Genomic DNA, 20,187 nt, shown 5'->3' on the forward strand with positions numbered 1-20,187 from the left:
CACACACACACACCCCCCCCCCCCCCCACACACACACACACCCCTTTAGACCGCCTCACCGTGCTCAAATGCTCAGCTTCATTAGTCACATCACAGTTGCCCTTGAAATACATTTCCACCGAGCCCACAAGTGGGATTAGAGGTCTGGGAGTTCAGTCATCAGAGAGGCTTTCAGACTTTCATCGGTCCCCACCAATAGGCATGTAGATGTCTCTGAAGGGTGTTTCAGTAGCAGTTGATTTGTGCTGTTCAGAAAATGCTGTGGAAGATTAATTAATGGAGTATTTTTTTTTAGGAAATGTTGAAACTAAGATAACTCATCCATCCTAACACTCACATGCAACTATTCAGATCTGTATGTCCTCTGTGTATGGTCACTAATATGTGTCTTGATTTGGAAAATGTCTTTCCATAGCCTACAGAGATGGAGGTGGAGTCTCAGGTTCACCTGTACGGACACACAGGGGAAGTCACCGGCCTGTTTGTCTGCAAACCCTACAGCATCCTCATCAGTGTCAGCAGAGATGGCACCTGTATCCTCTGGGACCTCAACAGGTCAGTGTGTGTGTGAGAGATATGGAAGAAGAAGAAGAAGGAAAATGTTTTATTCGTGTATTTTTGTGTGCGAGGAGAAATGTAAAATAAAGTGATGCTTTTTGCAACATGCAGAGTTTGTGTGGTCTTTCAGCTGCTATGTGTTTCTTCAGGCTCTGTTACGTACAAAGCCTCACAGGCCACAAAAGCCCGGTGACGGCAGTGTCTGCCAGCGAGACCACGGGTGACATCGCGACAGTTTGTGACTCAGGTGAAGGCTGCTTCGCTCTGTATCCTCTCAGACTTCATCATGTCACTTTTCCAGGCTGACACAATGTGCTTTGGTCCTTGATGTGAGTTAATGACACACGATTCTTTGCATTCAGTGGGCGGCGGCAGCGACCTGCGCCTGTGGACGGTGAACGGTGACCTAATCGGTCACGTCCACTGCAGGGAGATTATCTGCTCCGTGGCCTTCTCCAACCAGCCCGAGGGCGTGTCAGTGAACGTTATCGCAGGTGGGCTGGAGAACGGTGTCGTCAGGTGGGCAGAAACTTTTATTGTTACGTTTTTGTGCTTGTTTTCTTCTCGAGACAATGAATTATTCACACTGATTGTTTGTCTTATTATGTCTGAAATATTTTCAGGTTGTGGAGCACCTGGGATTTAAAACCTGTGAGAGAGATCACCTTTTCCAAGTCAAGTAAACCCATCATCAGGTATCTTATCAGCGCTACAGCCGTGCTATTATTTGCTTTTATGCCCCTTGCCACCATTGTAAATATTCTTCGGTATAAATATTCAGTTTTGTTGTGTGGTGAATGCTGATGAATATGTCCTCTCCTGTGTACCTCAGCCTCACGTACTCATGTGACGGCCACCACCTCTACACAGCCAACAGCGAGGGCACAGTGATGGCGTGGTGTCGGCGGGACCAGCAGCGCATGAAGCTGCCCATGTTTTACTCCTTCCTGAGCAGCTATGCCGCAGGCTGACTGTGTGTCTGACGTTTACTACTGTCCAGTTCTCAGCAAGAGGAGCCCCTTCTCTTCTTCTTTCTCCTCCTCCTCCTCCTCCTCCTCCTCCTCCTCCTCCTCCTCACGGAGAAGGACGTGTCAGCATGGCCTGAACCTACTGAACCCATCCTGACTTTTAACTAATGCCATCCCCAGCTGGGCAAACTCTACCACAGTTACTCCCAGCATTAAGAAATGATAATGAAAATAGTATTATATGTATATAAATATATATATATATTTATAAATGTACTGAAGTGGAATGTTGATGGGTGAATATTTGGCTGGCTGCAACAGACACTTTATACAAAATGCATTTCTGAGAGTGTGTTGCTTTGTGAAGTCTTTTATTATTTAGTTTCTTGCTGTTGAGTCTGGAGTTTTTGTTGTGCAACGATCTTTGCCTGATGTTGATTTAGCTGTTTCCCGGTAAGCTGCTACCGTCTGGCCAAAGCCAGACCCAAAGTGTGAAGACCCCCCCCGTCTCTCACCTCAGCGGCACTCGAATCTCCTGCGGCGAGCCGTCTGACAAACTGCTCCCGTAGCTCGGCGAGTGCGTCGCCCTGACTCTGCAGCAGCCAGGAGGGAGGGAGCCCCTCCTCACGTCTGTCACAGGGAGACGTCCCGCTCTGTGGGAGTGAGACGCCGCTCTGCTGGGCTGTCTGCTCCACTCAAGTCTGAACACTAGTGTCGCGGCCCTGCATCACTTCGTATCTGAGTTCAGTGGAGGGATGAGGGGGACGTCAGGATGAATTGTTCCTTGTGTTGCCTGTTGGTCTGTCCTACTTTTGCATGCTAGAATGATGCTGACCTTGACTGTGTATGTGGATGTGACATTTCCTGTCATGATACTTTATTAAGACCTGCCTTGGTTGAACCTCTCTTTTTGCATTGAGAAATGTTGATGTTCATTTATTTATTAGAAACGCTGCAGAGGCTCATCTTTCTTTCTTTCTTTCTTTCTTTCCTTCTCTTGTGTTTTACTGGCTTAAACTGTCCGCCACTCAAATGCACTAAAAGCTTTTCACTACTTGATGTAGTTGACTGAAATTCTGAAAAAGCAATTAACAAACAGCCTTAGAGACCTAAAGCTGGAGAAGAGGCTGAGGGGAATCTCCTGAATCTACGAGGCATGCTTAGTACCTGTGCAGCATAACAAAAGGTAATAGTAGGCGGGAGGGTGTGGTGAGGAGCATCATGTCCTGCAAACTGTGTTTCCTGCGCTGATGAAGTTTACAGCTTATTTCCGAATCTTATACACTACATTGATGAGTCTGGGAAACTGTTCCTTTCCTTAACCCACCCATTGATCAATGCAGCTATTCTTTACATTCCCACTTAGCACCATTTAATTGAAGGAGAGCCAATGATTTGTTGTCTTAACATGAGCTTTGCTTTGCTTTAATTCCAGTGATAAACGTAATCTGTAAGCAATATCAGAAATGCAATAGGTTGTTTTTTTGGTCACATTTCACATGGGCATAAACCAGGAGTTTGTTTTAACACAGCTGTGAACAAAGTTATTGTGGCTGCAGCAAGCCTTCTGTGATGAAAAATGATGTCTTACATTTCACACTTGGTGTTTGACTTTTTTACGGGAAAGGGAATATTTCTTATATCAAGACATCATTCCTATTGTGTTGTTGATTTTTTTGCTTCCTTCTCAGCCCATGTGGACCCTTGCTGTACAAGACATGATGTTACTGTGTTTGTGGACTATTTTTTCATGCATGTGTACATACATTTCCTCTCTGAAGTTTTTAAAAGTCTATGTCTATAAGATCCACAACCTTTCTTTGCTCTTGAACATCCACATGTGAGATCACATAAATGCCCCCCCTCTCCCTTTTTTTTTTGTTTTTGTTTTTTTGTTGAGAAAATGACCAGAAGGTGAACATGATAATGGACAGTGTTTTTTTGTTCTGACACTGAAGGAAATATTCTCCTGTTGATAAGTTAAAATAAGCATAATTTAAAATCATAGGCTTAAATAGTGTCATTTAGGACTGAGGTTCTGAGAGGTCATGTTTTATTTTTCCTTTTGTTTGTATATATGTGGGTGTGTGTATGTATGAACAAACCAAGTGATGAGTATATTATAAATATATATAAATATTTGAAGAAATGTTGGTACATCTCGTCGTTTGTGTCCGTTTCTCACAGAAAAGTGCGTTCAGGGGCATCCAAAGGGGGGGTGGGGGGGCGAGATGTCAACGCTGATGTAAAAAATGACATGGGGAAAGCCTGTAGACCTCAGGTGCCTTCTGCAGCTATAAAGCACATTTGAAAATCAGCAGATCCTAATTTGACTAATAGGCTGTCCCGGTGCGTTTAGGGCCAGTTTGTACAGTAGAAACATCCTGGCGTGTTACTGCTGCAGCTCCTGGTCCACTGATCGAGTGCTCCCTGCCCCACAGCCTGTATCTGATCGTCATACAGAGGTTTCCCCCCCTGCTGCATGCGTAACATCTCTCCAGGTCCAGCCGTGGTGCTCACCAAGACCTCGCCGCTTGGATCTCATCTTCCTACACGGAATACGCACGACTCACGCAGCGAACCGCTCAGGCGAAATTAAAACGCAAGGATTTACCTCCCCGGGTTCAGTCCAGACCGAAACGAGGCTGGGATTTCCTCTTATCATTTGATATTTGAAAGATCCTCTTTTTTTGTGTGCGTGTGTGTGTGTGCGTGTGTGTGTGTTGGGTGGAGTCAACCCGGAATTCTCCAAATTGGAAAACCATTGGCACATTTCAGGTAGGTCGGCGGCTGTAGCCTACATTAATCTGCTCATAGCCGAGCAATGCAGCGAAGCATCAGGAGGTGTTTTATATATAATTCTTTAATGCAAAATCATTTGTTTTTTTCATGATGTGTGGTTTGCTGTTTTCTGCTCTAACCAGGGCCGCAGCTCGCACGGTGTGTTGTCCACAATTTAATCCCCTTAGAAAATGAGAGTCGCCCATGTTTGACAGATGCATCAACAATTAGCATCGTTACATTCGGATAAAACGGTGCAGACCCCGTTAAAGCCCCGAATGCAGCCGTGTGAGCGACAGGGTGGACGAATCGATGGGGAAAGGGCCTGATAGCTTCCTGCGAGGGTGTGATTAAAAGCTATAAATTGGCTTTAGAGCCATAATGGGTGGGATTGGAGAATTAATTTACCTGCTACATCCCCCTATACAAAATATCTGCTTTAATAACGTCCGTTTAAATACAGTTAAATTCGGATATATGCGATGGAAATGAAAGAAAGAATTAACATTAAGTGTGAACTGATTCAACAGCACCCCACCTCAGTGAAATGCTTCATATTTTCATGCACATTATTATAAAACACATCTGTGATCAGGTGTCATCTCTCTCTCTCCCTCCCTCTCTGCTGTGGCTGCCAAACTGGGACATTTCAGGAGCAAGGGGGTCAAGGGGCCTAAAATGGGAGCAAGATTTAATTGTTACCCTGGTAGATGCACAGAAAGGCTGATTCTTGCAATGGAGCAGATTAAACACATTGCAGTTGCATTAATACAGAATGTGGAGAAAGTTGAAGGCGCAGATATCTGTTCCAGTCTGTAGGTGCAGGGGCGGAAGAAGGGAAGTTGCAGGTTTGAAATCCCTTGGAAGGGCCCAAGAACAGATAATTTAAAAGGAAACAAGGCAACAAAAATACCTCATACTGAAGTGCCCATGAGCCCTGTGGGGAACCATGCAGCTCCAAAGAGGTGTGTGTGTGTTTTGATGCTTCCCTTCTCTGTAACATCTCCCCCAGCCTGTTATAAAGAACAACTTGACCAAAGAGAGGAAAAGTAATCATGCATGAGCGCCGACTGAAAAATGACAAACCGCTGTCCAGCTGCTACCTTCAAAGCTCTCTTCTTCAGATAAAATGGAGCTTGGCTGCTGTCCAACAGATTCCCCCAGACAAAATGGGGTCCTTTAAATAAAAAAAGGTTGTGGTAGAGAATGACTGCTCCAAAGGTGGGGGGGCAGAGACATTGCCTGGGGTGGGGGTTGCTGCTTTGTGGATTTAATGTGATGTTCATTGACTCTATGTGTTTCCTCTTTGTGCCATGCGTTTGGCGTCACAGGAGCACCATGAAGGACGGTATCGCCAACAACAGCACAGCCAGCATCTCCCACGCCAGGAAAGCTGTGGAGCAGCTGAAGATGGAGGCCTGCATGGATAGGATAAAGGTACAGGGCTTTTATTTTTTAATCTGTGTCTGTGAGCAAGTGTTTGCATGTCTTTCTATTTGGCCAAACATGTAGTCACACACTAATCGTTGGAAACTGCCTGTTCCCTTTTCATGCAACTGTAATCTAGGTTAGTTTTTTTAAAGAAAAAAAAACTATTTTCACTCATCAGATTATTAAACTAGATATTGCCATATTATTATTATGTGACAGCTAAACATAAATCTTTGTAAGCTGTAATGTGATTAATTGTTACACTGACTTATTTTAATAGCAGTAAAATAGGTGTGTAAATAAATGGGATACACGAAGGGTAAAAATTTGTATATCTAACCTCCACTGATTTAGACACATTGAGTGTTTAGAGCTGTATGATAGCCTTCTGTTGACAAGTAGGAGTCTTTAGCTCCCAGCAAACATATCTTTTTTTTTTTTTCATTTAATGTCTGCATGTAGCACAAAAAGCTGTTTTGCTTGCTTAGAATTGGTAACATTATTGTATTTGCCTGACATGTCTTCATATTTGCACACAAATAAATTAAAGTAATCATTTATTTAACTCACTTGGGAGGGTGAAACACTGATGTTCATGTATGTATGTATATGTAATTATCCACGGCTCTAAATAGTCCCCCATTAATACACTATTTAGTCCTGTTTGAGTAACATCTGATAAAAACTACAGTGCCCAGCTGTTTGGAAATGACTGAGCGTTTTGTTTTGTTTTATTAATGAAAGTAGGCTATATATTCATGAACTGTTTTCAAAGTTACTTCTTCATTAGGACCAAATGGGCTTGGGGGCCGAGAGTGACGGGAAGGGAATGTTTTGAGAGACGGACTGACACATTGTTGGTTTTGGTCATTTCATGGAATTTGTTTACTGTAACAACAACAGAGAATATTGCCATCCTTATCAGTTCAAGCTTCATCAGGGAAAATGTTGTTCCTTCCTGAAAAGAGGTCCGAGTTTAACAGGTTTATTTGCTCCAGCCCACACTACACGTGCCGCCATGGTGACATCGTCACCCTCCAAACACAAAATTAAAGTCTATAGTTGGAGATTTTGTGAAATGCTTATTCACATTCTTGCCGAGTGTCAGTTGAAAAGACTGATGCCAATCTTGTGTCTACGGTAAATATGAAGGTACAGCGAGCAGCCAGCTAGCTTAGCTTAGCTTAACATAAGGACATAAAACACGGTGAAACGGCTAGATTGGCTCTGTCTACAGGTGTTAAAATCTGCCTGCCATCGCCTCTAAAGCTTAATTAATTACCACATTATGTCTGGTTATATCTAGTTCTTTTGGAAGTGAGTGCCCAACTGGCCAAGAAATAATCTGGTACACAACCCACAGAAAAAAATAACACAAAAAACTGAGGTGTTGTTTTTAGACACAGTTTTGGTACAAATCAAACAAACAAGATATAATAATGTTAAATGGTGGGCTTTAAAGGTGCTACTTCTTTTTTCCAGTCTGTGTGCTAAGCTGAGCTAACCAGCGGCTGGCTCCAGCGTCATATTTACTGAACACTGAGACTTTGGAGTGGCATTGTTCTTTTCATCTACTGTAATTCTCAGCCACAAAGCAAATAAGCGTTTCACTAAATGTCATACTATTCCTTAAATGTAGATGCAGGAACAGACAGCGTATCAGCTTTACACTCCTTAACAGTGACTCCTTATGTTGATTCCTGCTTCCAATAGTGTGCACTCTTTGTCAACCCAAACTGTATATTGGATGGACTACGAGTAAACCATCACCATCATCTTGCATCTGTCCTCCACAGACTCTCTGTTCTTTAAGAGTACTCCACTGATGTTGCACTCCTGTAACATTGTCAGACTCACGATGGACAGTTTAACAAAAAGGATTGAAATCAGCGCAGCAGGATCAGAGATATCATTAGTATTCCACATATTGTTCTTCCTGGTGCCTACATTACCCACAATGCAACTCAACCGGTGACAGTTCGTACAGAGATTCGGGTAGGGAGCAGCTAATTTGGCCTCGAGCCGCTAGCCTCAGGCAGAGATGAGTGGCAGTAACTCCACACCCCCAGACTTTTTTCATTTACAAACCTGTAGTCCTCAGACCCTACCGACGCCGGCGACATCACGTGAGGCAATTTATCTGCCACAAAAGGCTTTATACAAATTTTCTCATATATGTAAACATTCATAATCCACCATAATTAGAGTACTGTAATTTATTCCAACAAGATGACACCAAAATAAATGTCTGTCAGCTTCGTTTTGGTGCAACGTCTTCTGACAGGCATCACACGCAGCCTCAGTTCACCTTGAAAGCTTTGGTGTCGCCACCTCTCTGTCAGAGTTGATCAGCTGTGTACAGCTGGGAGACCCAAGCAGCACCAGTGTGGTAACTGCGAGGGGTAAACCCAGGGGCACAGTGGGCTACGGTGATTGTTGACCACTTCTGACAGTAGTTTCCTAAAAATTTGGGTCATGTTTTCTGAGTACGATCATAGAGATTGTCCTCGGTTAGCACTTTCTCAGGTCTCAGTCTCATCTTACATTGCAAGTGTTTGATATTGGCAAATGTGCAGCAGACTTGTGAGGTTGAAACTCCCTGTCGCAGCAAAGAAAATATATTATTAGATAGATAGATATTAGATATTTAAATTAGTCAGTGTTCGCTTGTTCTATATAAAAATCATATTCCCGACACCTATAACCTCCTGCAGCTCCACCAGCCACCAGTTATTGTGAAGCAGTTCAGGCCTCATAAAGAGTATGTGTCCTCATCAAACAACGCCTGGTTAAATATTGACTTTTGAGCCGTCTTTATGGTTGAGGTCAGTCAGCATGTTTTAAAATGTCATAATACTGTTGCTGTAAATAGAGATTTCTGTATTACTTTGATTCATTAGATAGAACCACTTCAAAATCATCATATATTCACCCAAATAAAAGGCAATTTTACAATAATATGTTTTTGTAACATATTCTTCGCACCAGTGTTTATGAATGACTTCTTGTGCAACTTAAAAGGCCATGTCATCATCTCATTTGGTATGCTCCTCATGTGCTCCGGGAATGATTGCCCCACAGCCCCGAGGCTGTTCGCTCAGCATTATAGCCGGGCCTGGAAGCCTGCCATACACCATCATCCCTACTCAGCACAACAAAGGCTGCTTACAAGAAAACCTGCTCTAAAACTAAGTGATTATCCCCAACTTGTAATCAGGGTTCGGAAGATGTCTTACAAAGGTCTCTGATTTAACCTACAAGTTGACTTTTTGGCACATCTCATTTAAATCTTTCACTTTTCAGTCAAGAAGTCATTTTTTTTAGCGAATGTTAATGCCCAGACAAAACTGATAACCTAGCTACACACCCGTTTGTTCAAGTGCACAGATTCCCCTTACAAATATAATAATAAGATTGAATCCCCTTCCCCCCCCCAGTACAAAGCAGTAAACTGAATGCAACCCATATCAATATTGCCATTAAATAGCAAACCAGAAATGAACCTTGAAGCCTCAATGTGTTCAGCTGTTTTACCAAGATTTAATAGAAATGTGAATAGTAACAATGTGTGGCATTATTATATCAGCACAATGTTGAATGCAGTGGTAAAGATCCAACCTTTAAGTACTTTTAGGTGATTAGACTCAACCTCTGGCTGCCATATTGGAGCTCTTCCAGTTTTAAGCGAGCCTGCGACTTCGTCTGTTTCAACAGAATTGAAATAATGTAGTCGATTTCTGAGCTGCAACTTGAGACACTGAAACACAACAGTTTGCCCCTTGAGTCTCCTCTCAATGTGAGACTAGGACAAATGCCACATTCTCGTCAGACCATACTAAATTTGGGCGGCTGTGGCCCAGGAGGTGGATGACAGGGTTGGCGTTTCAATCCCCAGCTCCTCCTGTCCACATGTCAAAGTGTCCTTGGGCAAGACACTGAACTCCAAATTGCTCCCGATGGTCAGGCCAGCACCTTGCATGGTAGCTCTCTGCCATCGGTGTGTGTGTGTGTGTGTGTGTGTGTGTGTGAATGGGTGAATAAGAGGCAAAATTGTAAAGTGATTTAGATACAAAGCTCTATAAAAATGGATACATTTACCATTAATTTACCATATAACAGGTGAGTGGAACAAAATTCAGAGGTGGTGAAAAGAATTACAAAAGTGTCAGCAAACTGGGAGCAAAATGGATTAATAGAGATTATCGCTGGCGATTACATATAAAAGAAATCCAATATTAACACTAATGATACTGTGAGATGATTTTGAAATGTTAGATTTTTGGCTATGTCAATATAGTCAAATTAACAGCAAGTTTTCTCGCTGATATGTGGCTAGCATAACAAACATCACTTTGGATATTTGGACACCAGTCTTAGCCGTCTCTTTGTTGTTATACATTTACACATTATATTCAGGCCTACAGCCAGTTCTCTAGTGGATTCTCATCATGGTGCCAAAAGACACAATTGGAAAAAATTGGTTTGTGAACCAGAAATATGTGTTTTCCATTTCCAGTTAGTTTGAAATGGAAAGAATAAATGCGCTGCTACAACTAGTGGGCAGAGCCATCATGACAAAAGGAAATAACAGAACATCCAAGCATGTCACTTATGGGTCACTAAGCAAGAAAAATGGCACCAGCATCGAGCGTAACAAGGCCGTTGTTAATTTGCACTTTAAGTCGTACACTGTTTACTGGTAGAATGCTAAATGATCCATAATAATTTGCTGTCATGCCCAAAATGGTGTCCAAGGTAAACACACTAGTTTATAGTATTGCTGAAGGTGAAAGGTAAGTAGTAAAAATTATGTTATGTTAAATGAGCTGAGAAGTGTTCACATCACAAAGAGTCTGACTAGATTTGACATGTTTTATTGTCACCTGACGCGTCAGACTCAAATGTAAACTAGTCTTAAATGTCACAGCTGATCTATATCTGAAAGGCTTTCACTCAGCTCCGGTGTGGGTCTGACAAAAATGTATGCTTTCTGAATAATTGACTTCACAGTCTCATTTGGCTGCAGTGTGTTTGCTCTTATGTGAAAACTTGTCAGGAACAAAGCAGCTGTTTTTTTTTAAAAGACAGACAGCCATGACTCTTGATAATCAGGCATATTTGAGTTTATACAAGGTGTTTCATCAGGCCAAAATGTCCTATTTCTTTAAAAAAGAACATTATTCTTAAAGTGAAGTAAAATATGACATTAGTAAAGTTTGGTTTTAGCCAACTTTGAGCACATTTATATTCGGTTTTACTATTTTTTTCAGTGCTCACGTTTCACGTTCAAAGAAAAACTTAATGAATGCAATAAGGATGGATGTTTGTACTGATTAAGACAGCAAGCTCCATTACGCCTTAGGCAGTTATAAATATTATATCTGAGGTATTATTATAAGATTTTTGTCAATTCAGATCCTCAAGTCCTTTGACGGGAGAGTTAGTGTGTCAAAATTATGAACAGCTTTAGTTGCAGCATGATTTCACAGCTGTATTATTTCAGCAGTTGTTGGATGATTGATAGGCAGGCAGCTGTTTGTGCTTTAAAAAAACACTTAGTACGTCAGATGTGGAGATCCAAGAAATTCTTTGTTAATGGCCTCAAAAAAGAAGCCACTAAAGTAGAACGTGACTACAAAAGAAAGCAGAGAAAAGTACAGCGAAAGTGGAGAAAACAGCCAGTTGGCCACGTCTGGCGATCCCTTAAATTTAATTAAAGGATCTGATGAGGGAGAGTGTGTATCAGTGACAAGAGCAGTCTCTCTGCTGCTGATTGAGGGATCACCACATTCTCATTAATTGCTCAATCAGCCAAAGGAATGTGATCTGTGCTAATTAGAAGGACTCTCCTTCCATCATGGGGCTGCAGTGTAATTACAGTCAGTCTGGGCCTAATGACATACGCTATGCAATACCACTTTTTCTCCTATGGGGCTCTCGTTCACTGTAGAAACCCTGGCTGCCGTTACATGATAATATAATTAATGTATTTACTTTGATTATGAGAACAACTAAGCTGTTTACTTGCATTGCAAGACAAGGCTTTGTTAATGTTAATGTTACCACTTTGTGAAGGCTCGGATACTCAGATTTGTGCCTGAATTAGGTCAAATACAGGACATTTTAAATAAATATGTAGCTAAACTAATTAAACATTTAAATATGTTATGTCTTCTGAGCGAGTAGATAATTTTTAATATGACTTTTAAGGTGACTAATATAACAGCTATCTGAGTAAGCTAGCTCTTAATAAAATCAACCAGTTACACCAGAATAAGTGTTTTCTGTGTCATTAGTTTAGTTTATGACCAAATACCTGCTAAACCAATCACATTCAGCCTCAGCTGTACTTTAGTGGGAATGAAATGACAGCATGCTAATATGCTAATATGCTAAACTAAGATGTCCGAAAATAGTAAAAAAAACAAAAAACATTATACCTGCTAAACATCAGCATGTTAGCATTGTCATTGAGAGCATGTTAGCTTGCTAACGTTAGCGTTGAGCTCAAAACACTACAGTAGTAGTTTCACAGAGCTGTGGACCCATAGTCTTGTTTCAAACTTACTGGTACAGCATGAGGTATCTCAGTGGTTCCCAAAGTTTTGCTGTGTGTGACCCCTTAAAAAGAAACAATTGACCCCCTCAATACAGGTTATGGCCTTACGGTGGACATGATGTCTAAACAGTATCAACCACAGAGGGATTTTTTTCTCAGAATGCTTCATTTGAAGGATTTCTAGATGCCCTCAAAATATCCAGTATTTCACAAGAACAAAGGAACAGAAAAACATAATTATGTGTAACAGAAATATGTATGTTTTATCGTCCCTGTAATTATCTCGAAACTCCACATATTTGTCTTGGGAATCCTTGAGGGAGTCCCAAGCCCCAGGTGGGGAACCACTGAGGTAGAGATACAGCAAGTAAACCTGAAGGGATTTCGCTTCAAAGGAAATAAGATATAAAAAAATACATTTTCTGGAATTTATTTTTAAATAGCTATGGGAAGGTGTCTAACAAGGTGAAAGGGTAAGCTTGCATGTGCTATTCTGTATTTTTCTTATCATCAATTCCCATGAAAGGACCAAAATCAACAATGGATTGTTCCTGCTGACAAGTGCTTCCCATGTAGCCAAAGCCTGATATACCTCATTCCTCTCTACCACCGTTGTTGCACTGGATCAAATACTTTAACTTTTACTTTTAATCCACAGCTGAAAATAGCCCCCAACAAATGCACTACTAACTCCTGTATGATTAATTTCAGAATTTTTAAAAAAAACTAAATGTATCTATTTTTAATAGATCTACGTTGTCAGTATGAATTGGCTTGCGGTAGAGTGCCACAGGGTGGGAAATACAGAAAGAACTGAGAGATGAACCAACAAACTATTGGTTTTCATGGGATTTAGTGAAAGTAAGAAATATACCCCGGTCTCATTGTTCCTTTTTAAAATACAGAAATCTCTGCACCTGATATTGATCAACAACCCAGAATATTATTTTATGCTGTGAGAGAAAAAATCATAATGTAATAATCCATGTTAAAGCTAAAGCTGAAAAGCAGCATGATGGAGTTTATGCGTTGTGTTCTCTTGTGAGAGCAGCAGTGGGTGAGGTGAAGTGCCAGGCAGGAGATCAGATGGCTCGGTCCTCCGTGTAGATCCCTGAGCCCTCGCCGTCCCTCTGATGCAGCTGCTCCTCTGCTCTCAATTTGCGGCCTCCCCTCCCGTAACCTCCCACTCAGCTCCCAACTAGAAACCCACATTCACATGCATTCTGGCCATACTGTAAAATTTATAGTCACTGTTTGACTTTGAAAAAGACAATATGCTACTTTTGTGTTGTTAGCCCTCATCAGGGCGGTGTCTGAGTTTGTTTCCAGTTTCCTTATAGACCGTCTGTCAGTCAGTCATGTGACTCGTACATCATCATAGTAATCACCATCAAGTAAACAAAACAGCATTACTGTCAATGTGTAATAGATTTTACAAAATACAGTATTTGCTCTTAAAGGATAAAGAAATGATAAAATAGAAATGACCATAAATACAAAAACAAAAATACATGAATGATTAAAAAGGTTAAACCTCCATTTTTAGTCATGCTAATGGCGTCGTGCTGATGATTTTGGTGATCCACTGACATTTCCTCTAGCACCTCCTTCAGGCTAAACTAAAATGGTGAACATGGTAAGCATCATACCTGAGCATCCGCATGTTAGCATTGTGAGCATGCTGATATTAGCATTTAGCTCAAAGTGCTGCTGTAAAGCCTCACAGAGCTGCTAGCGTGTCTGTAGACTCTTAATGTTGTGCAATACAAAACAGCTGATTCTATACTCTTTCAACCAAACATTTTCAAAACACAGTACAGTCAATTGTATTCAATCTCTTAATACTTAGAGGGATAAACCTAACTACAATTTAGTTAAGGTTATCCATGTGTATGTATGACTTGGCTAACACTTTTACTCCTAAACTACAGTTCATATTATTCTCAAAAACAAATTTCAGAACAAATGTAATCCAGTGAACTTTACAAAATGGCTTTAAGTCAAGTCCTTATTTGACCTTTTGGGCTCATAAGAGCTGAGTTGAAAACCAATAAATGCCTCCCTCTGAACAAGTAACGCCTCTAAATCTCTCTTTCTCTTTGACAAAGGTATTTTGTTAATGTAAATGATGTATTGAAAGAATGAGACGAGATGATTCATTTCCATAATATGTGCAAGTTCCTATATCTAATTGCAGCATCTACAGTGTATAGTATTTTTATAAAATTATTTTGGGGGCATTTTATGCCTTTTTTTAGATAGCTACAGGAGAGAGATGACAGAAAATGATGGAGAGATAGAGAGAGAGATGCAGCAAAGGTCCCCGGCCGGATTTGAACTTTTAAGTCTGATGAATTATATATCAGAAAACCAGAAACAAACAACCTGATGAAGGCAAGACAGCTGAAAATGTTGTAAATGAAGCATGGTGTGCTGGAGAAGAGTGCGACTGGTTTAAATTTTCATCATCGAAGATAGTTTTCAGTTAAGGAGTTGGAGTCAGGAGGCATCTCTTTGTATTTACGTTTGTGTAATAATTATTATATCATAGTCAGCAATGCATGTCCTTTTCCTTTGTCTCAACCTTTCAGGTGTCCAAAGCAGCTGCAGACCTGATGGCGTACTGCGACGCCCACATACGCGAGGACCCCCTCATCATGCCCGTCCCCGCCTCCGAGAACCCTTTCCGGGAGAAGAAGTTCTTCTGCACCATCCTCTGATGACCTGCCGGTAGAGCTGTACGGCTGCAGGCATGGCGTTGCCTGGCTTCTCTGTCTTCACCACACCTGAAGCTACTGGCCATAGGCGTTGAGTTGAGTTTTGCCAGGTGGACACTCTGTTGTTGGTCAGCTCTGTCCTGGTGGCTAAAGGTTTTGGGGGAGTCAGCTACCAAACTGGCAACCCAGTGAGCGTATCATGTCTTGTTAAATAGGTTCGTTATTGCTTTGTTATTAGAGAACAGCCTTGCTCAGTGCTTAATGAGATGAGAGATGTTTTTTCTTCTTTTTTTTTCTTAAATTGTGCTAGATCTTAACATGCCTCAGGAAACAGAAATTTGCCCAGTGTCTATGACTTTTTTAAACAGTTATTTCCCTTCCCTTTATCTGAATAAAAGAGCGTTCATCTTTGTATTATCTGGAACATAATTTAAGTTAGTTTTTTCACTTCCTTTCAGTGAACAGGTCTGACTATTTGTAGCACCACTTACCGAAAGTACTACTGAAATTTGACACTTCCCTTATTAGTGGCTTCTCTTTTAATTTTCCTCCACAGTCACCAATGAACCTGCTCGTGTCAGTCCAGAAGTATGTTCCCACGGACTCAGATTAGAGCGTGGGAACAGAAACGTTATCTCATATAGTAAATTATTTCAGTTTGTGCAAACTGCATTCGTAATATGAAGGAGGTGGCTACACATCGGCTCTGCTGCAAATAAATAAACAGAGTATTTATTGAAAGGTGTGGAGCTAACGTTTCAACAGCTAGATGAGTTCTTCAGAGTTATCACTGTGCAAACAACTCTTAAGTCAAAAATAATTTATGAATCTGCCACCTCCTTCCCAGGCCCGCTCTAATGCATTCTACCTTTACTGCGCTGTTTGATTTACTCTTCATATAGGCTACTTCAAATCAGAGAAACTGTCACTTAATCCTGCAGCCCCCCCCCCCCCCCCCCCCCCCCCCCCCCCCCCCCCCCCCCCCGACTGGATCTTCTCCTCTCATGTCCTTAATGGACTCATTTGTTTTCTGGGCATGTTTCCTGAGCCTGATTCTTTTTGCCTGTCCTAGAGTGAATGGCAAGGCCTTTGACATTAATGCCAAACCAAAGGCCTGCATGTTTCTCTGCTCCTTTTTGACAGCCTCCTCTGTTTCTGAGGGCCTGCCAGTCTTTTAGAGTGTACAGTATGTTACAGTGCCAATTTCTGTGAGAGCAGTGTGATCTTCGCACTGCGGTCCCGCAGCCTTTTTTTCCCTGTTTTGTTTGTTTTGGAATAAAAAGCACACTGTCGAAACATTTCCTTTACATGGTAGTTGAATAGCATTTGCTAATTTTTATGATGAATTGTTATGATCGTTATTAATATTGTTATTATCAGTAGTATTATTGAATATTTGTTGCACAGCACTGACAGCTAAATGACGTGTAGTGCTACTAAGCTTGTATGATACTTAGGAAAAAACATTTATAAATCATGCAATTATTGATACTATCTGAGTATTTTTTAAAAATAATGGTAAGGGTCGTTTACATAACATGATGCCTTTGGTGGTTCAGGCTTTTTGCATCATCGTTTCTGTAAATTTAAAAGACATGTCCTCTTGGTACTTGAACAGCCATCGCATTAGGAGTCAAACTGATACTGGACTGTCACAAACACAAACTATTGGACTCAAATTGTTTTCAGGATCATTATTGTCTTTTTTTCCTAATCTAAAAAACCTGAGACTGACCTCAGGGTGCTCCCAATGACCTCATGTTAAGGATGGTGCCAAATCTGGAACAAGAAATATAACGGCTAGAGATGAATATTGCATGGATTTATTTCTATCTAAAACGGAGAGAACTATTACGATATGAAATATTGCCTCTTCATTGACTTTCTGGGTGCTACTCTGCACATAATTGGAGTCCGGATATGTCGACAATGTGCAGCTGTATTCATGAATAGTATTATCATTTTGGTAAAAATAAATAAATAAATAAGCATTTAAATAGCAGGCTTTGTAAATCCTTTGATGGATCAAATGAATTAAAGGAAAACGGCAACCCAAATGTGCTGTGTCTTCAATATTTCTGCCTCGTGTCTCTCACTGACGTCTTGAGCTACAGTCTGTCTGATCACACCGATAACATAAAAGGCTGCTGCCAATCGTTCTGGGTCACACAGAGGAACATGAAATTCTGGTGTGAACTGGAGACCTCCTGTGGCTGAGCTGAACCACAAGCCATCTGGATGCACTATTCATGTGTTGTGGCATTTTTTAAAAGGATTATGATTCAGCTCAGCCTCAGGCAGTTTGCCTTTTTACACAGTAGACAGAAGAAAAAGCATCAGCCGACACTGCAGGTTGCACAAAGAATGTCCCTTATAATAATTCAGGGTATCAGCCGCTGACATGAACATTCACGTTTTCTGCTGTAGCTGTTTCGTGTGTCCATCCATGCATGCATTTACAGTCTCACCTGGGAATAGACTGAAATTACAGCTTCTTACCAAGTTTAATTGAATGTGGTTGTTTATTTTTATACACCTATTATCTGACTTTCAATATTTTTTACTGCACTTTAAGATCTGGTGATCATAGCAGAGTGAAAATAGCTTGTTTTAACCTACCATTTGCTATCATAGGTCACATTCAAGTTAGAAAAGCTGCCAATAACTTCAGTCATTGCACACCTTTGATATATGACATTAGTTAAGACAAGTCAGGTTATTGATTTCTCTGAACCAATCCCAAAGCAGCATGGATGTAATTAAAGAGAAACAAAGAGGAAGAGGGTTTTTTAAGCCTTGGCACAGCTGTGGTGTGCATTATTTTCTCCATTTATTTCACGTCAAAGGCCCTGAAAACCGATTTTCCCAATCAGCTTCTTACGATGAATGATGGGGTCCTAAAGTTAGAACCCTTTTTGTGAAATGTGAGATTTCTTTATATCTTTTTCTTTCTTTCTTTCTGCACAGTTGCCACTGTTTTGAAGTGGGCAGGACTCAGTTTGGAAAACATGAAGTCACAAATGTCCAATCAAGATTTTGCAACATTTGAGTCAGAATATGATCAACGGTGGTGGATTGTTTGGTCACTGTCAAAAACATCTCGTCCAACCACATCCAAACAGTCCCGATGAAGCAGATTATTTTTGAGTGTTTATAAATATCTATGTAATTTATTTTTCTAGCTTTAAATTTTTATTGTTGGTTAATTCATCATGACTAATTTTAGGTTATATAAGAATACTTAACAATGACAAAATGAACAAAAATTTGCAGTCTGCACAACATGCAGCACCCTCTTTCATTAGGAAGTCTATTCAGAAAAAACATTTTATGGGAAAAAAGTGTAAGTACTAAAATATGAAAAATATGAGTTAATGCACTAAAATTAAAAACAGAAATTCAAGAAGCAGGTCTCAGTAATAGTGTGTGCATGGTTCACAGCTGGGACCATAGTGGATTAAAAGAAATCTATACAGATCCACAGAAATGTGCAGTTAGTGCTGAGTGTTTTGAAGGCTGCAAAGAAAGACATATCAAACATTGCATATGCAAAAGGTTGAAAGAGAATAAACAGAGCATAAATAGGTTTTAACATATGAATAAAAAGTTAAATCAGAGTTGAGAACATAAACAACAAACTAGGATAGAGGAGGGCTGGAAATCCGCAGTAGAGCAGGATGTTAGGTTGTTTCAAGAAATCCTGAACAGGCTATGAATAGCCTTTGCCTTCCAAATGAATAATGCGCTGCAGAGATCATTGTAATGAGTATATTCATGAATATGACTCCAAAAAGAATTATATAATGCACAGGAATGTAATTATCCCCAGGGCAGTAGGTTATCTAATACAGAGAATCTGTGCTAGAACAATTATCCAAATTGAGCAGTGAGCCCCCAAAGTGTACGCAAAAAACACGAGAATAGTAGTAATTTCTGATAAGATTATCTACAGTCACAGCATGCTGTGGTTTTATTTCTACTCATAACACTGGCATACAGTGTGTTACATGCCAGTGTTTCCCATTACATTATTATTTTTAAGGGGTGGTGAAGTCTCCAAAATAACATTTATGCTTCACAGGAATGAAATGTCTACAAGCACTGCAGCAGGCACTCTGGGTGAGGTTGTCCACTCTTCCTCTCCAAACACTGGTGCTCTCAGAGTCAGAAGAAATCCCCTTCAAACATCCCTCTCTATGCACAATAGATTCTACTTAAATGATTTATGTGCAGCACAGAGCAATGCGTTTAATAAAGTTCTATTCTAATCTTAAAGCCACAACATGTCACCTGGGTTTTAGAGGGATGAAATGATTCATATGTTAATTTTCTGCTCTGCTTAGAAGGTTTTTCTCATTTCATAAGGTAATCACAATGTGGGCTGAAGCAAAACAAACCACAAAGACTGAAACGTCTTTATGAGATAAACAAGGAAAGGTCCACCTCAGCTACACTGGTTGTAGCTGTAATCAGTGTTTCAATTTACTTCTAAGGACGTGTGATAAACTATTTATTGTGCTTGCTCTACCATTCTGTTTACCTTTAGGTGGTTTGCATGGAAACTGAAACTGCATGATGCACGCATTTATCTCTTAATACGTTATACAAAATGATAGTAGATGTTGTTTAGTGCAGAAATCTCAATTGGAATAAATCATATTTTAAAGGGGCTCTCATTATATTTTCTAACACCTGAATATTGCGTATCATAGTATATGTGCAGTTCATGCTATATGATTAATACGAGTCACGACACAAACAGGTGAGACACAAAACAGAAACAAAAGCATGTGGTGTACACACAAAAACAACAAACAAACAAAACAACTCAGCTTATATAATAGTTTACTTAACTTAACATTTAGTTGACTAATAGTTATCTTTTTTTTTTTATCTGCCATACTTTCATACAAGTTCATACAACTGCAACTACTACTGCAATACTGCTATTACTACTACTACAACTACTAATATTAATAATAATAATAATAATAAACTGTATCTAGAGGTTAATTATATCTTCACAAATGTTTATATTTTACTGTACTTCTATATTACAATACTGTTCTGATTGGCTAGAGAGCGTCGAACTCCATCTCCCATGGTGCACCGCGGCGGGGCTCCTCGTCTACCATTGGTCTGTCTCTCCGAGCAGCGGAGGCAGACATAAGGC

The 20,187-nt window shown here is 40.4% G+C and overlaps 2 protein-coding genes across 9 annotated transcripts in view; both read left to right on the top strand.

Annotated features, from left to right (window-relative positions):
- Positions 1-2,427, top strand: part of lyst (lysosomal trafficking regulator) — a 59,683-nt gene extending 57,256 nt beyond the window's left edge. For all 8 annotated transcript variants that reach the window (XM_046070179.1, XM_046070177.1, XM_046070183.1 and 5 more), the window contains 5 exons: positions 416-555; positions 708-805; positions 921-1,077; positions 1,182-1,253; positions 1,391-2,427. In XM_046070179.1, coding sequence (XP_045926135.1) covers positions 416-555; positions 708-805; positions 921-1,077; positions 1,182-1,253; positions 1,391-1,529 — 606 coding nt within the window. In that variant the 3' untranslated portion in view covers positions 1,530-2,427. The remainder of the gene's footprint in view (positions 1-415; positions 556-707; positions 806-920; positions 1,078-1,181; positions 1,254-1,390) is intronic.
- A 1,476-nt stretch (positions 2,428-3,903) lies between these two features.
- Positions 3,904-15,984, top strand: LOC123984568 (guanine nucleotide-binding protein G(I)/G(S)/G(O) subunit gamma-4). Its single transcript, XM_046071521.1, has 3 exons — positions 3,904-4,304; positions 5,639-5,744; positions 14,889-15,984. Exons 2-3 carry the CDS (start codon positions 5,646-5,648, stop codon positions 15,015-15,017), a joined length of 228 nt encoding a protein of 75 aa, XP_045927477.1. The 5' UTR covers positions 3,904-4,304; positions 5,639-5,645; the 3' UTR covers positions 15,018-15,984.
- The last annotated feature ends 4,203 nt before the right edge of the window (positions 15,985-20,187 follow it).

The sequence above is a fragment of the Micropterus dolomieu genome, linkage group LG15, assembly GCF_021292245.1.
Source record: "Micropterus dolomieu isolate WLL.071019.BEF.003 ecotype Adirondacks linkage group LG15, ASM2129224v1, whole genome shotgun sequence".
Taxonomy (NCBI): Eukaryota; Metazoa; Chordata; class Actinopteri; order Centrarchiformes; family Centrarchidae; genus Micropterus; species Micropterus dolomieu.

Bases quoted from the DNA above. Each gene is read 5' to 3' on its own strand.
- LOC123984568 (XM_046071521.1), top strand. From the start codon at position 5,646: ATGAAGGACGGTATCGCCAACAACAGCACAGCCAGCATCTCCCACGCC. The intron at 5,745-14,888 runs GTACAGGGCTTT...TCAACCTTTCAG, and splicing joins CCTGCATGGATAGGATAAAG to GTGTCCAAAGCAGCTGCAGA.